General features: G+C 45.1%; 1 protein-coding gene across 2 annotated transcripts in view; it reads left to right on the top strand.

Annotated features, from left to right (window-relative positions):
* The first annotated feature begins 1078 nt into the window (after positions 1-1078).
* The window catches only part of SLC25A36 (solute carrier family 25 member 36), a 50334-nt gene continuing 34190 nt past the window's right edge, over positions 1079-17222 (top strand). Inside the window, exon 1 of one of the 2 annotated variants that reach the window (XM_084847087.1) lies at positions 1079-1277. In XM_084847087.1, coding sequence (XP_084703213.1) covers positions 1237-1277 — 41 coding nt within the window. In that variant the 5' untranslated portion in view covers positions 1079-1236. Of the gene's footprint in view, positions 1278-6812; positions 7205-17222 lie in introns of those variants that run through there. The other variant, XM_084847088.1, reaches the window with a different exon arrangement.

Below are 17222 nucleotides of genomic sequence, written 5' to 3'. Positions count from 1 at the left end.
AATAGAAAGGATGTTATTAAACGCAGCATTAGGAGGACACTGACAGGAGCATTTGCAAAATAGGACAGCTGGGAGGAAAGGGTTGTATCCTACTTAGAACAGACCCACTGAAATGCGTGAAACTTAAATTAGACTAACATTGGATATTCTCCAAAGCATTTAAAGCATTTTTTAAAATGCTTTTAGTACTCCAGAATAGAGTACTGCTGGCGTTAATTTGGGTTTATGATATTGTAATGGTTCCATCCTTTGCTGCTGGTTTTATCTTGGCTTTATTTGGCATTGGTTTTTGTTTTGTTTTAATGTTTGTACTATATGTTTTTCATGCATTGTACACCACCCAAAGAATGTAGGTTACTGGGCAGTTTAGAAGTACAGTAAATAAATACATAAATTTCAAAGTGTATGGTTGTGGGTCAAATTGTTCGGAATTCTTTAGAGAGAAAACTTGTGGCGCCTGAAGGACTAACATGACAAATTCATGATGGCAGAACCTTTTTCGTGGACTCGAGTCCAGTTCATCAGATGCAGCCTTACAAGTATATACGTACACAAGGTTAGGGTGCGTGTATGGAATCTTTAGGAGTTTGATCAAGGCACTGAAGTGGCCCTATTCAGTGTCATCGGGGCAAGGTGCGTTGCCTTGTCCCACAACGAGTTCCGAGTCGGGGTTTTGCAGTGCACGCTCCGCAGACGAGACAGCAGGTCATGCATCATGAGACAGCAGAGAGGCAAGATTTTATTGTAAAGGTTCTGGATCATCACAGAATTTGCCCCGAAGATGGGTAGAAATGGGGCAGATTTCTGGTGTAGCCTTTAGGACGAAGTCTGTTATCCTATGCACACTTTCCCGGGACTAAATCCCACAGAACGCAGGCGGAACGTGCACCTGCATAGCATTGCTCTATGGCACAGGTGGGAAGAAGGTAGAGCGCCCGACTTTTTTTGGACTTCAACTCCCAGAAGCCCCTGCCAATGTAGCCAATGGGCAAGAATACTGGGAGCTGAAGTCCAAAATATCTGGCGCTGTGCTTTCTGCCCACCCCCGCTCTACGGTGCTCGATCATTTACAGATGCGGGAGCTGCAAGTAGCTCCTCGCCCAGGAGGTGGCGGCCACGGAGCCTCTGCGGGCTCTGCTACGCCATTAAGCAACGGCGGAGAAAGGAAGTGCCCTACACCATCTCCTGTCCCCTCCTCTCCTCCCTCCCGTCTGCTGGGGACAAGAATGAGAGAGAATGAGCCAGAGAGACACCTTGGTGCATCTGTTTGCTGGAGGGTAGGTGCAAATCGAGAGCGAACGCTTTGTCCCTTCCTTGGCGGTGCGCTAGGAACGTGTGAATGCGCCCAGGCCCTTTGCAACACGAGGCGCGCCTGTGGAGCGCTCAGGAGAAAGAGAGAGGGATCTGCCTGGTTTACACAAGGCCTGTCAGGGATTAAAGGTGGCCGGTGTAGATAACTGCCGGAGAGACCGCGGGCTTGCCCGTTGGAGCAGGAGGGGGTTTCTCAAAGGCGACACTCCAGAAAAGCCCTCCCTTCCGTTGCCGTGTTAACTGCTGCAGCTCCCGCGGACACGGCTCCCCAGTTTTTAGCAGGAGCTGTTGCTGGGTGGGGCGGCTGGTAGGTGTTCAGGCTGCAGACTTGTGCATGCTTTTTTGGGAGGAAGCCCGGCTGAAGTGGGTAGGACTGACTTCCGAGTAAACCTGCTTAGGAACGGGCTGGAAACGGTGTGTATAGGTGTTTGACTTGTACATAGCGGGATTTGGGGGCTTGTTACGTGTCACAGCTAAGGGGCATCTTGCTCCAGAGGCGTCCAGAGGATCTGTCTTGTGTCCGCTTTGGGGTCGAAGCCCTTTTCTTCCGTTTCTGCACCTTTCCCCCTTTTCCTTAATTAGGAAAACAGTGGCCTGTTCTGTACGGTAGCATGTGGGATTTCGAGAAAGGAAGGCAAACATTGATTTTGTGTGGTCTTCACCAAGAAACCTTTTCTAAATATATCTTGCATCAGGTGCTCTGAAGTAGGGTATAAATAGGGCCCTTTACTTCTTGGTAGTACAGAAACCACTATTTGGGGAAAGAAGAAAAACACCCCTATTTGGGTGTTTAGTTCACCCACTATTAGGGCAAATCGTTCACCCACTATTTAGGGAAAGAAGAAAAACAAGAATTTTTGATACATGGTTAGATTATTTTTAAACTGAAAAATCACCCAAAATTGTCTACTAGTTCCAACTTTTGTACAGAAGCACTGATTCCCCTCTATACTTGGTCCAGCTTGTGTGTGTGTGTGTGTGTGTGTGTAGATTGTCAGTTGATTTGTTAGGGCAGCCTTCCCCAACCTGATGCCTTACAGATGTTTTGACTTCTACTCCCATCAGGCTCAGCCAGCATGGCCAATGGTCAGGAATCTTGGGAGATGTAGTCAAAAACATTTGGAGGGCATCAAGTTGGGGAAGGCTGGCTTAGAGTCTAATGTACTTGTTAAAGATTTATAGCCTGACCTATTCTAAGGACACCTTTCCAGTCCAGATGCCTGTTTATTCAGGAATAAATCACTCTGAATTCAACTGGATTTACTCCCATGTAACTGTGCATAGTGTTGCATCCAAGTCCACTGTGAGTGGAAGTCCACTGATGTAACAAGACTTCTGCTGACACAACAGGACTTTCCCATCCTCTCCTGCCCCCTGCAACCCCCACCCCATGCCTCAAATCTGCCCCAGGGCAGAGGGAGGGGAAATCCATTCCCTTCCCAGTTTAAGTTTCACTAGCAGATGATCAGCCTTGGATCCAACCCCTAGGATCATTATTCTCACCCTAATATAAAGGTGATGCTATCTTATGAGAAATGTTGCTCTTGCACAAGCCCAACTCTCTGATTTCCAGTTGACAAAGAGACTATTTGCTTGGACAAGAGTTAAACATGTAAAATATCTGACTTGAACTTCCAGTATAGTATCAAATTAAATTGGGTTGAATTAATCAGTGGATAGGATAAAGGGTTGAGTTAATCAATGGATAGGATAAAGGGTTGGCAGGTACCAAAGGATGGTTGCATGTGTATAGGAGCTGATGCCACGTGGACAGAGGTTAATTTAAATATTTAATCTTGGAAGATGAGGTTTTCAAGCCCTGTAAAGGTTACATGATCAAGATTGCTTGCAATGAGTTATCTCCTTAATGCATTTGAATGAGCCTTTGTACATAAAGTGGAAGTGGTAAACTCAATGTGGAAAGTAGCAATCATAATTTTTTAGTAATAGTAAATACAGAATCAAGTGGTGGTACATATGTGCATAAATTAATCTATATTAGAGTGTGATCTCATCTTTCCTCAGAGCCTCTCCAGATGATCATAACATTTTGCAAGTATCCTGCTAAGAATACAGTACAAACAAGCACCAGCAGAATACTATCTTACTGCACTCAGCTGTCACTTTTTAAAATCAAGTTGAAGATCTACTATAGCAAAGAAAAACAATTCAAACCACTAAAAAAAAGCACTGGGGGTGAGAAGCTTACAAAATGGGGGCGTTATTACTGCAAGGAAGTAGAAGACAACTTTCTAGTGTTTTGCTGTTGTAGCCCAATCGAGGTATGTTAGGAATGCCTACCTCCATTGATTTCACTGGGATTGGGCCCACTTAACTTCAATGGGATTGAAGTTTTTTTATTTTAAAGCATCCACCCATTTAAATGCTACAGTGAGATAGTATTAAGTCTTTTTTTAAAGCAACAACACATTTGAGGTATTCCTAAAATAGCACAGGTATAGAAGAGGAAAGTTACGGTGCTTACCACTGGCAACATCACACACACAATCCAATAGATGGCCGTGATAGCACTAGGTAATAAACAGAAAAATCAAGATGGAGTATTTTCCCTACTGTTGTTGTTCAGTCGTGTCCGACTCTTCGTGACCCCATGGACCAGAGCACGCCAGGCCTTCCTGTCCTGTGCTCTGTCCCGGAGTGTGCTCAAGTTCATATTCATTGCATCGGTGATGCTATCTAGCCATCTCATCCTCTGTCGTCCCCTTCTCCTTTTGCCTTCAATCTTTCCCAGCGTCAGGGTCTTTTCCAGGGAGTTTTCTCTTCGCATTAGATGGCCAAAATATTTGAGCTTCAGCTTCAGTATTTGTCCTTCCAATGAGCAGTCAGGGTTGATTTCCTTTAGGATTGACTGATTTGACCTCCTTGCAGTCCAGGGGACTCGTAAGAGTCTTCTCCAGCACCACAGTTCGAAAGCATCAATTCTTCGGCGCTCAGCCTTTCTTATAGTCCAGCTCTCACAGCCATACATTGCTACTGATTTTCCCTACTAGAAAAGGCTAAACCTTTTATGCTGCAATCCTATATCCACTTACCTTGGTGTAAAGCCCATTGAACTCAATGCAACTTACTTTGAGTAGGCATGTATAGAATAGCTTAGTTTAAGAAGAGATGACTAACAGCACAGTTCTGTACATTCCTACTCAGAAATAAGCCCCATTAAGTTCAGTGGGGTTATTCCTAGGTAACTGCCTATAAGATTGCAGCCTCAGGTGGGACATGATAAAGAGGTTTACAAAAGGGAATGGTATGCAAAAGTGGACAGATTTTTTTTCTCTACCTTTCCCATAATGCTAGAACTGAATTAAATTGATTAGCATTAGGTTCAGAACAGACTGAGCCTTTTTTGCACAATACATAATTAACTTATGGCATTCACTGGCACAGGATGTAGCGATGGCCGAGATAGCTTTAAAGATAGACAAAATGGTTGTAATCATCGGTAACTGTAATTGCCAAATAGACCTTCCATGCTCAGAGGCAGTGCACCTCTGAATACCAGATACAGAAGACATAAACAGGGAAAGGCTGTTAGCAGAGCATGAAGGATTCCTGGAAGCATCTGGCTGGCTACCTATGGAAGCAGGGTGCTGGACTACATGGACCCTCAGACCTGATGTAGTAGATTTCTTATAATGCTTGTGCAATCACATTCCCCACAACACTAATCACCCCTGTTGGCAGCTCGGGATGATCAGATTTTCTCAATCCCAGTAGTGAAGAATTCCCTGCCACAGAAGAAAAGCTTTTAGAAAAATTAGTATCTCGTGGACTACTAAGAACCGCAGAGCTATGGCATGAAAAAAATCCATCTGGAAAGGCCCTCAGGCCAAACTGACAGGGAGTGGTTGCAATATGAAGCAGCTGAACACCAAGGGGGTAGAAAGTTTAGACAATGAGGAAAGGAGGTATTCTTAAAAATGAATATAGCATTTTCCTCCTTCTGCCCCTGGTATTCCTCAAAAAGGTGTGTGATCTGACTGGTGTGGGTAGAACTAGAAGAACTGGATGCTGTAGTGTCTGGATCAGGGGTGCAGAACCTCAAGCCTAGAGGCCAAATCCAGGCCTGGGGAGGGGAGGGGAGTCCCCCATAGGGCCCACACCCTTTTGCAAACTGCCAATCATGTGGTTTTCTGGCTTTTGTGCAGTCCTTTCCCCACCCTCACAGGTTGAAATGCCTCTGTTAAGGTTTAGTTACTGGCAGTAAGAACTTTAAGCTAAAATATGCTATTTTTGCCACCCCCCCTTTGCCCCACTGATGACTGGAATGCCCCCACCCCTCTAAAACACTGTGGACCTGAACTGAAATAGGTTTCCCACCCCTGAATTAGGTCAATTACGAACATGGGGGGGGGGGGGCTGATAAAATTACTTTTTTTCCTCTCTGTCGTTTTCTCTGTCCTTCAAATCTATGTTTCCATCAGCTTTTTCCTGTTTCCTGAGGGAGCGAACCAAACTGTAAATTTTATTTAAAGCAGAGCAACGCATTGCTGGCATGAATACCCCATCCCCATCCCGGCCAGTTGTTTCTTTATAATATCCAATAGCCTGATGCGAAGGCTTAATTTGAGTTTAAACGCGCAAGGCTTTAGTCTCCCTCCCCCCCCCCCAAAAAAAACCCAGTGCTTCTGGCTGCATGCAAAGTACTTTCTTTCATACGTGGTTAACTGCAACTCATCTCTGGGCACCTGGCATTGCCCTGGGTTCATCTTTAAGTTCATGGTCTCCCCTCTTATCTGGGAGCGATCTTCCTGTTTCCCAGCGTGCAACTTGCATGCCATCAAGGGCACGATCCTACGCATGTTTAGGCAGAAAAGAAGCCCTACCACTCCCAGCGTTCCCCAGCCAGCCATGCATGGCTGGCTGGGGAACGCTGGGAGTGGTAGGGCTTCTTTTCTGCCTAAACATGCGTAGGATCGTGCCCTTGATGGCATGCATAGGGTTGCGCCCTAACAAGCTTCCCCCGTGTGCGGACGGACAGAGAGGGACAGGGAAGGGTGCCGTGGTGGGGGGATGGATCTGGCCGGAGGACGCCGTCCGATCTTTAAAGCAGGCAATGCGCGTTCCCTGCTCCCTGCTCCCAGCAGCGGGGACAGGTGGCCCGGCGGCAACCCCGCGGCGTGCGGAATTTGCTCCCGCCCGCGAGAGCCAAAGGTGGAGAGAGAAGACAACGGCTTCATCTGGCGGCAGACCACGGCGACGCCGTCCCGCTCAGGAGCCGCGTCCCCTGCTGCAAACGCGCGGGCCGCCCAACCTCGGGCGCGGATCCCGTCGCGGTCGCTCGGGCTTCATTCCCGGCCCGGGGACGCGGGCAGGGCAGGCGTGCAAGAGCGCCCCGCTCCCAGGCGAGGCGCCCCGCACGGCCCGGCCCGCGCCCCGCCTGTCCCCGGGTTTCCCGCCCAGCTCCATTGATGCGCCCGCTTCGCTCCAGCGGCCGCGATCACGTGCGCGAAGCCTCTGCTGGCGACGTCACGGCCCCTCGCGAGCCAATGGCGGCGTCTGTTTATAGTGGGCCTCGTTTAGTATTTAGACGCGAGAGGCCCGGCCGCCCCCGGCTCTTTCCCGGGCGCCTGGCGCTGCATCCTCTGGGCCCGGAGAGGAGCTTAGCGCGGCTCAGGCAGCCCTGGTGCCCGCGGCGGCGGGGTTCCGGCCAGGGGTTGGTCCCTCGTGGGTATGGCCGGGCAGCTGTGGGCCCTCCCGGGTTGTGTCCCTTGAAACAGGAGGCAAATGGCAGCTGCGGTCTCGCCCGCTCAAGCTAGCGAGAAGTAGAGAGCGGAGGGGAAGAGCCTTATCGTCGTCTTCCGTAACTCTGCGGGGGACGAGAATGAGAGACGATGAACCAAAAAGACACGTGTGTGCATCTGTTCGCTGGAGGGTAGGTGCAGTGTTCGTAGTGGCTTCCCCCCCTTTCTCTCTCTTTGCCACTCTCTCTTCACCACCCCCTCAGCCTTCTCTCTCTCTTCACCACCCCCTCAGCCTTCTCTCTCTCTTTACCACCCCCTCAGCCTTCTCTCTCTCTTTACCACCCTTCCCCCCCCCCGCCTTTCTTTCTGCCTTTACAAATCGTTGGCGCTCTTTCCTTGCCTGTATAGACGAAACGCCTGTATAATAATATGTGGGATTCAAAAACTAGTAGGGCTTGTTTAGTTGGGGTGTGTGTGTGTGTGTGTGTGACGGATATAATGTCAGCATTCCTGTTGGGAATATAGAATGGGAGAGATGGGACTGAATCGAGAGGGTAGTGTTAAAAGGAGAGAATTCCTGCAGGTTTTTTGAGTTGATCATGAAACGTTCTGATAAACTTCATGCATTGATGCCCATTATCTAACTGAACATCTATAACAAATACTTATCAGTGGGATGTTTTGCATTGCATCTCCAAAACGTTCCACTACGTTTCCAAAATATATCCCTGTATAGGAAACGAAGCTTTAACTCTAATTCACACAGCCACAGCCACCCTGCTGTTAGGGGCTTGAGCCGGCCAGGTTTCTCCCGTCTCCCTCAACTGTTACCTCAATTCTGACAGGCTATGTTGCCTTCTTTTAAATTTTCCATTTTCTTTTAATTTACAAATGTTATATCCCTTGAGAGTCCCTAGAGTATAGAAACCACCATCTTATTTTTGGTTGGCCCTGTTTTGTTGTCAAACTGATAGGTGGTCAGCCACCCAAGTTTGCTATTTGAAAGAATGGGAAAGATATCTCCAGTATAGCAGTGATAGTCAAAGCTTTTCTTTTTTTTGTGCAGGGGGAGGTTGATAAGACAGAAAGGATCGAATGCACACATTCTGCTACACTCCTGTTTGACACTAAGGTCTTTTGTTTGGAGTGTTCAAGACTGTTTAGAAGCAACTTGTAATACTGTTGTCTAGTACAGGTCTTGTATAAGTAGTAAATGGGCCATGTGCTGGAGAGATTTGGACTGCAATCCTCTACACACTTACTTGAGTGTAAGCTCCATTGAATTCAGCTGGGTTTATTATTGAATAGACTTATATGGGATTGCACTATTCAACAGAAATCCTATGCATAGATTAAGAGAATAAGGCCCCTTGAACATTAACTTTCTTTTAATGATCCAGCTGCATGTACTTAATTTGGCATTATTTGTCATGTAATGGTTTATTATGCAGTAATGAACAATGCTAAGCAATATAATCCTATACATGCCTATTTCAGATTAATTCCCCCCCACACACACACCGAATTCAGTAGGGCTTACTCCCAGGCAAGTGGGTATAGGCTTGCAGCATAAATAACTTTTTTAAAGGTCATCCTTTCTGAATCCTTAAGTAACTTTTTAGGTAGAAAAAAGAGTTTGGGAGCAAATGTGCAAAAGATAAGGATCTCTAAGGAATCTCTGTGAATGTGGTAAGTGGAGGGAGTTCTTTGAGATAGCTGTTAGTGGCAGGATGGGATCTTATCTCAACTTCTTTTAGGGGCAACAACTTAGTAGTCCATACAATTCCTGCATGTTTGTAGTGCCCTGAATTGTAGATTATTTTAGGATTAATTTTCTGCCAGGCCACAATAAAAACTGATGTACTAAAAAAATGACATTGGCCACTGGAATGCATTGATTCATCCTGAATTAAACAAAGAAAAGATCCAAATGCTCTTTAAGTCCATCTTTCAAGCTGTTTTCATCCTGCTCCTATTTTAAGCATGACATTTTAGCACCGCATCTTATAGTTCCTCCTGCTCCCTTCACGGATGTATACCCACTCCTATCCCGGCTTTCCATTTATGAATGGTCACTGCCGTTACTATCCATATCTTTTGTTGTGCTTTAGGACAGCCAGACAGCAGCTGTTGCTTCCTCATCTGTCTTCTCCATAAGTAAACCTTTCCCCCAGTTTCCCTGCACTCTCAACTTCAGTAGTATTTTGCTTGTGGCTGGGCTGAAGATAGACCGGGGTCATGTATGTGGAGCCAGTCTAGGGTCAGAGGCACGTGACTCGACTCTGAAGCTAGTAGTTTTCCTCTGTGTCTTTAGGGAAAGTGCCCTGGGCTAGAATCTTTGTTGTCTGCTTCAAGGTCCTATGAAATTGGTCAAAGTTCATATTGTGCAGAAGGTACATTACAGAGCTGCATTGCCTGTTGTCAGAATAGTAGCTGAAGGCTTGTCCCTAATCCCTCAGTCAGCACAGCTGAAAAATGTGCATGCAGAGCAGGGTGAAAGTAATTTGGGGTCATCAGTCCCAACTATTTCTGTTACCTAGCTGCTAGGGAATGCTCTTTGGCTTTGCTCCTATAGTGGCATGATTCTCTCCCACCCCATATCCCGGTCCCTTTTCATTTTGGCTGCAGAATATAGAAACTAGTATTTCACTTGTATTGGCCGCTACCCTTTCTTTTACAGCAAGTCAACATATTTGCATTTGAGAGAGAGGAAGGATTTACCAGAGTAGCAGCAGTGAAGGAAAATGTTGCTTTTCTCGCATTTCTCATCTCTGATATGACCAAGCAGAACTGTTCTCTCTTTCCATGTGTCGTTCGACCTCTGTAAGAATTCTCCTGCAAGAATCCAACTATTATCCAAAGTGTATTTACTTGATGTTCATTGGATAGTTTATAATTCCAATTACCTAGGGAGGTAGTGGGCTCTCCCACACTGGAGGCATTGAAGGTGAAACTGGACAGCCATTTGACTTAGATTCCTGCATTGAGCAGGGGGTTGGACTCAATGGTCTTATAGGCCCCCTCCAACTCTACTATTCTATGATTCTATATTGGAAATAATGTTACATTTTGTGCCATCTTAGTGAAACATACACAACTTAGAAAGCTTCTGCCATTTGTAGCAGGGTTGGGGTACCTCCCCCCTATGGGGCTTCCCCATTCCCTAGCCCCATCCCTTCTGTCAGTGAGGGAAAAGCCCTTATTTCCAGTTAGTAGCTGATCAGAGATAAGGGATCAGTTGCTTTCCACTGTGGGACAGGGGAGGAAGCTGCTGTATGATTCAGTCCTGCTTCCTTCTGAGTAGACACACAGAGGCTGGTTCTGCTTATTTGTGAGCAGACATGCTGCTTATGTTTCTAAATAGACATGCTTCCTACTATAAATTGGTAACAGTTAAATGGGGGTGGGGGTGGATTTTTTCAGCCCCACCTACTTTTGCCACTGAAATGCAGCCCCCACGAATGTCTCCAAAATGGAATCTGGCACTCAGGCCGAAAAAGGTTTCCCGCCCCTGTTTTATAGAATTGATTCACTGAAGTGTTTCTCACTAGCTTCTCTGCAAAATAAGAGGCTTTTATTAAAAAAAAACCCCTCTAAAATAAAGTGGAGGCTCCCCTGTATAAAATGTCAGAACAGTTGTACCTATTAATTTTGAACTTAGAAGATGGAGAGCATGAGAAAACAATTAAATCAACTACTTCGATGACTGGATTTTTAATGAATTCTTTACTTTTACTTATGGCCGTGGTTTGCAGTCCATGAGTGTTGTGAGACCTCTTCCAATGAAGACCTCTTCTACTGCAGGGATGGGAAACATGTAGCCCTCAAGATGTTGTTGGACTGCAACTAGCCAACATAGCCAGTTGTAAGGGATGATGAGAGTTGCAGTTCAGCAATATTTGGAGGGCTAGATGTTCCCCATCCCTGCTCTACTTTCCTGTCCTCTAACCAGTATTCTTGCTTCTTCCCTCATGATTAGAGATGGGCAGCCTCATTCCAAATCAGTGCTGGATGATCTTGGTTTTTCAGAGAATTCTTGGGGAAAGCTCTTGTTTTTTTTCAGAGTGTTCTCTGCAATATCAGAAATACCTGGCTCATACCAAATGTTTTCCTGCCAACCCTCTATTGTCCAAATCTTTCCTGGAGCCCTGTCACTCCTCCCTCCTTTCCCAAGCTTACTTGTCAAGAGGAGGGAAACTGGCTGCAGGGCAGGTTCCCTACACCTGGTCCCCTATACGACAACACCACTCCTTTCCTTTTTCCTGATCAGTTTCCCCTTGTTTCTTTGCCCCAAAGCCTTTTAGCAGCAGCAGTGGCAGAGGATGTGTGGGAAAGGATGGGCTTCTTTTCAGTCATCCTTAGGCACTAGAAATCTTACCAATATAAATTTTACAGCAATCCCTTGAATTTGCAAGTCTTTATCTCTTAGCATTTATTTCTTTATTATATGTATGGACCACTGTTCTTCTGAGGAGATCAAGATGGCATAAATGCTTCTCCACACATGTATTTTATTCTCACAACCCTGAGTAGATTAGGCTGAGAGTTGGTGACTGACCTAAGACCATCTAGTTAGTTTTATGTCTGAGTGCAAATTTGAACCTGGGTTTCCCTGGTCCTAGTCCGACATTTATCCACTCTGCCACCCTGATTCTTATTACTAGCAGGCTTACTGCTTGGGTTTTGAGTTACATATATTTATCCAGGGTTATACTACCAAAATACTAATTAGAATGGCATTAAAAATTACAAAAATGATTTAAATATTTCTATTTTCAGTACACTGATATTACTGGCAAGGCTATATGTGATTATGTTGCTTTGTTCTCTATATACATGCACTGTTACTTACTGTCCCCTGCAGAACATCTGTTCCATATAATCCTCTTTCTGCAGGTGCACTGTGCATTCTTGTGAAGTCAAACTGTAGGCATCTTAAGATTTACATTATCATTCCTAGCACACTTTCCTGGAAGGGACTTCTACTAAAATCAGAGGTAGAGCAGACGTAGACTAAGGCACACCTGTGGAAATGGTTTCAGACTTGGTCTCTGACAGGTAGATAAAAGTCTGTCCAGGAATGGGAAGTTAAGGGTGGGGAAAAATTATTTTTGTAAATGATACAGCTGTGTTGTAAAAAACTGGGCCTTGGCAGCAATATAACCCTTCTCCTGAGTTGCTGATTGCAATGACGGTGTTCTCCTGGTCTTTCAGCAGCTTCTGTAGCTAATCATTTACTTGCACGCTTCAATAAACTTCTGGGTTTCTATAGACTTCTAAAGTTTAACTGTCACCTGCCTGTAAAAAGCTTTCAGTAGCTGCATTGTAATTACTTACAACATACTCCTATGGTCTGCTAAGGAGCATTGAGTGCAAGCATTTCCCACCAAAGCTGTATTATGAGCCTGGCACCCAGGATGTTTCACTGTTGTAACAACACGGTATAAATCAGGAGGGCAACTTGGAGGCCAAAACATCTGGGGGACCATAATGCCCATCAGCCCCACCCACTATGGCCAGTGGTGAGGAATCATGGGAGTTATGGCCCTCCAGATGTTTGGCCCACAAGTTGCCCACCCCTAGTATAAATACACTGTGGAAAGCCTTCCATGAATCATATATGAATACAGAGGGGGCCCTGGTGAGAAATTGCCTTCTGTATCTTGTAAAATGCCATCCTTCGTGGATGTCAACAGGAACTGCCTTCTCTGTATCCCTGTTAATCTGCAACAACAAAACATGAATATGTTATGTTTCTTTATTGCACAGGTTTATATACCACTTTCCAGTGAAATATCAAAGCAGTTAACAATACTAATATAGCCATACAAATATAAAAGTAAAAATACAATAAAATCACTGGTTGGCAATAAAACTATAACTATACTGGCTGGGTCACACTTCAGGGAAAGGCTGCACGAGGAAGTGAGTCTTAAGCAGACGTCTAAAGATCAAAACGGAAGACGCTTGTCTAGTGCTTATAGGGAGTGTGTTCCTGAAATGCTCAGTTACAAATATTCTTGAAGGAAACCTCAGGAGCATGCAACACCATCAGAAATACTCCTTCTGAGGACTGCAAGGACTGGGCACTAACTCAGAAACATGTGTGCCAAATTCCAAGGTTATAGTTGCAGCAAACCCCATGATTGATCCATCTGTGCATATGTTATTGACCAGTTTAAACAGGTTATGGTTCATATAGAACTGTAATCCAATTAAAAAAATAGTTATCAATTAATTGGCATTAATCTGCATGTAACAGTTACAAAGCAAGAATCCTTTTTTATATGTGTGTGTTGTGTCAGCAAGACAATGTTGCTTCTCTGTGTGAGAAAGGAGTGTGTAAATAACGCCTCGTAAGATGGTGTTGCTATCTGAGGTTTTTCTAAGTACTCATGTTAAAAATAATAAATCTGCTGTCCAGTTAATTGGAATGCCTTTGAGTCAATTATGTTTTTTCAGTCAATGGAGGGAGCAGTCCTATGGCCCCTAGATATCATCTGAGGGGCTATTGGATTATTGAAATTCTCCCTTGTGAGATCAGAGACAGCGCTCCAACCTCAGAAGGGGGTATCGGAGATCCACACTCCCCTCCACTGCCTCCTTACAGCCAGTGTGAAAGACCCATACGGACTGCTCTCTGAGGTCAGAAAAACAACTTTGGAAAGGGAGAAAAGGGGGCATTTCAGTGGGCAGGGAGGGCAGGTGACTGGAGAGGGCAGGATATGTGCCATACTGAGTCTCTTCCAGCCTTTGTCCCGTCCACTCTGAATCACCATCGCTAGATGGGCAAAAAAGCCTGTCTAGCAAAACATGCAGGGCGGTGGAATAAGGAGGCAAAGATCGCCTCAGCTGCTGTTCCCACCCTGCACTGGATGATCGGAAGCCTCTGAGTTAGGGCTTTTGATCATCGAGGCCGCAAACAGTAGGATTGCCCCCTAAGCTAACGAATTCATTGGTTAAATGCTGCAGTCCTACATTAGAGCCATCTGTTAACATTGGAGTATGTGCCATAATTAGTTTAACTGGAACAATATAAGACTTGTTAGTGGATGACATCAAGGAGTGATATTCTTCAAATTCCATTTGAGACTGAAAAACTTGGGAGAGTTTCTGAAATGCAGACATGTAGTGTTGCTTACTATTATTGTTGGCTCGGTTTATTTTAAGGGTCATTGCTAATTTCTCAGAAAAGTACAGTTTGTCTGGAAATGGCTTGCCTACATAGAAATAGTACCTAAAGCCTTGACTGTTTCTCTCTTTCTTGCTTGTTTATAAATGCACTTCTGAACCTCACCTCATCTGTCCAAGGATCAACAAACACTTCAGTATTGACTCTTCTGCTGGTTCTTGTACATTTTCTCCTTGTACATCTCTTACCTCCCCAAATTTCACACTAGCACAGTTCATCAACATAGATAGCATTTTTAAAAGATTTGGCGAATTGCTAGGAGAGGAGTAGGTATTGTATAGCTCCAAGAATAGAATCTCCTTGTTCATAACTAACTTCATGAGATACTGTGGGACAACAGGTTGTCCATCTCTGTGCCCTAAATAGTTTGAGTTCTATAAATTCTCACTGTCTAGTCTACGAAATAGTCTGAAGGTACAGGCTGAAGGAGCAAGGCAATTCTTCTGTATTTATGATTTCATGTAGAGTAACTGATGGATGCCCCTTCATGGATCACTGCCTTGTTGTGGCGAAGGGGCTTGCGTAACTCAGTGAAGCCATAAGCTATGCCGTGCAGGGCCACCCAAGACGGACAGGTCATGGCAGAGGGTTCTGACAAAATGTGGTCCACTGGAGAAGGAAATGGCAACCCACTCCAGTATTCTTGCCAAGAAAACCCCATGGAACGTATCACAAGGCTAAAAGATATGACGCCGGAAGATGAGCCCCTCAGGTCAGAAGGTGTCCAATATGCTACTGGGGAAGAGCAGAGGGTATTTCCAAGTAGCGCCAGAAAGAGTGAAGCGGCTGGGCCAAACCCGAAAGGACACTCAGCTGTGGATGTGTCTGGTGGTGAAAAGAAAGTCCGATGCTGTAAAGAACAATATTGTTTAGGAACCTGGAATGTCAGATCAATGAACCAAGTTAAGCTGGAGGTGGTCAAACATGAGATGGCAAGATTGAACATCGACATCTTGGGAATCAGTGAACTAAAATGGACAGGCATGGGCGAATTTAATTCAGGTGACCATCATATCTACTATTGTGGGCAAGAATCCCTTAGAAGAAATGGAGTAGCACTCATAGTCAACAAAAGGGTGGGAAAAGCAGTACTGGGGTACAATCTGAAAAATGATAGAATGATCTCAGTACGAATCCAAGGCAAACCATTCAACATCACAGTAATTCAAGTCTATGCCCCAACCACTGAGGCCGAAGAAGCTGAGGTTGATCGGTTCTATGAAGACCTACAACACCTTCTAGAACTAACACCAAAAAAAGATGTCCTCTTCATCATAGGGGATTGGAATGCTAAAGTAGGAAGTCAAGAAATCACTGGGATAACAGGCAGGCATGGCCTTGGTGTACAAAATGAAGCAGGACAAAAGCTAATAGAGTTTTGCCAAGAGAACATGCTGATCATAGCAAACACTCTTTTCCAACAGCACAAGAGGCGACTCTACAGATGGACGTCACCAGATGGTCAATATCGAAATCAGATTGATTATGTCCTTTGCAGCCAAAGATGGAGAAGCTCCATACAGTCAGTAAAAACAAGACCTGGAGCTGACTGTGGCTCAGATCATGAGCTGCTTCTTGCAAAATTTCGGCTTAAATTGAAGAACGTCGGGAAAACCACTAAACCGTTCAGGTATGACCTCAGTCATATCCCTTCTGAATATACAGTGGAGGTGAGGAATAGATTTCAGGGATTAGACCTGATAGACAGAGTGCCTAAGGAACTATGGACGGAGGTCCGTAACATTGTTCAGGAGGCAGCAACGAAATCCGTCCCAAAGAAAAAGAAATGCAAGAAAGCCAAGTGGCTGTCTGATGAGGCTTTACAAGTAGCTCACAAAAGAAGAGAAGCGAAAAGCAAGGGAGAAAGGGGAAGATATACCCAACTGAATGCAGAGTTCCAGAGAATAGCAAGGAGAGACAAGAAGGCCTTCTTAAATGAACAATGCAAAGAAATCGAGGAAAACAACAGAATGGGGAAGACTAGAGATCTCTTCAAGAAAATTGGAGATCTCAAGGGAACGTTTTGTGCAAAGATGGGCATGATAAAGGACAAAGAAGGCAGGGACCTAACAGAAGCAGATGAGATTAAGAAGAGGTGGCAAGAATACACAGAAGAACTATACAGGAAAGATCTGAATGTCCCTGATAGCCATGATAGTGCGGTCACTGAACTTGAGCCGGACATCCTAGAGAGTGAAGTCAAGTGGGCCTTAGGAAGCATTAGTAACAACAAAGCTAGCGGAGATGACAGTATTCCAGCCGAGCTATTTAAAATCCTAAAAGATGATGCTGTTAAAGTGCTGCACTCAATATGCCAACAAATCTGGAACACTCAACAGTGGCCACAAGACTGGAAAAGGTCAGTTTACATTCCAATTCCAAAGAAGGGCAACGCCAAAGAGTGTTCAAACTACCGCACAGTTGCACTCATTTCACATGCCAGCAAGGTGATGCTCAAAATCCTACAAGCTAGGCTTCAGCAGTATGCGAACCGAGAACTACCGGAAGTACAAGCTGGGTTTCGAAGAGGCAGAGGAACTAGAGATCAAATCGCCAACATTCGCTGCATCATGGAGAAAGCAAGAGAATTCCAGAAAAACGTCTATTTCTGCTTCATTGACTATGCTAAAGCCTTTGATTGTGTGGATCACAACAAACTGTGGCAAATTCTGAAAGTGATGGGAATACCAGACCACCTTACCCGTCTCCTGAGAAACCTGTACGAGGGTCAAGAAGCAACAGTAAGAACCAGACATGGAACAACCGATTGGTTCAAAATTGGGAAAGGAGTACGACAAGGCTGCATATTGTCACCCTGCTTATTTAACTTATATGCAGAGTACATCATGAGAAATGCCGGGTTGGATGAATCACAGGTCGGAATTAAGATTGCCGGGAGAATTATCAACAACCTCCGATATGCAGACGATACCACCCTAATGGCAGAAAGCGAAGAGGATCACAAGAGCCTCTTGTTGAGGGTGAAAGAGGAGAGTGCAAAAGCTGGTTTGAAACTC

The sequence above is a fragment of the Heloderma suspectum genome, chromosome 3, assembly GCF_057233095.1.
Source record: "Heloderma suspectum isolate Gila_16-S chromosome 3, 16-S_ref, whole genome shotgun sequence".
In the NCBI taxonomy this organism is placed as follows: domain Eukaryota; kingdom Metazoa; phylum Chordata; class Lepidosauria; order Squamata; family Helodermatidae; genus Heloderma; species Heloderma suspectum.
Note: the sequence above shows the minus strand (reverse complement) of the source record. Positions and strands in the feature narration are given on the sequence as shown.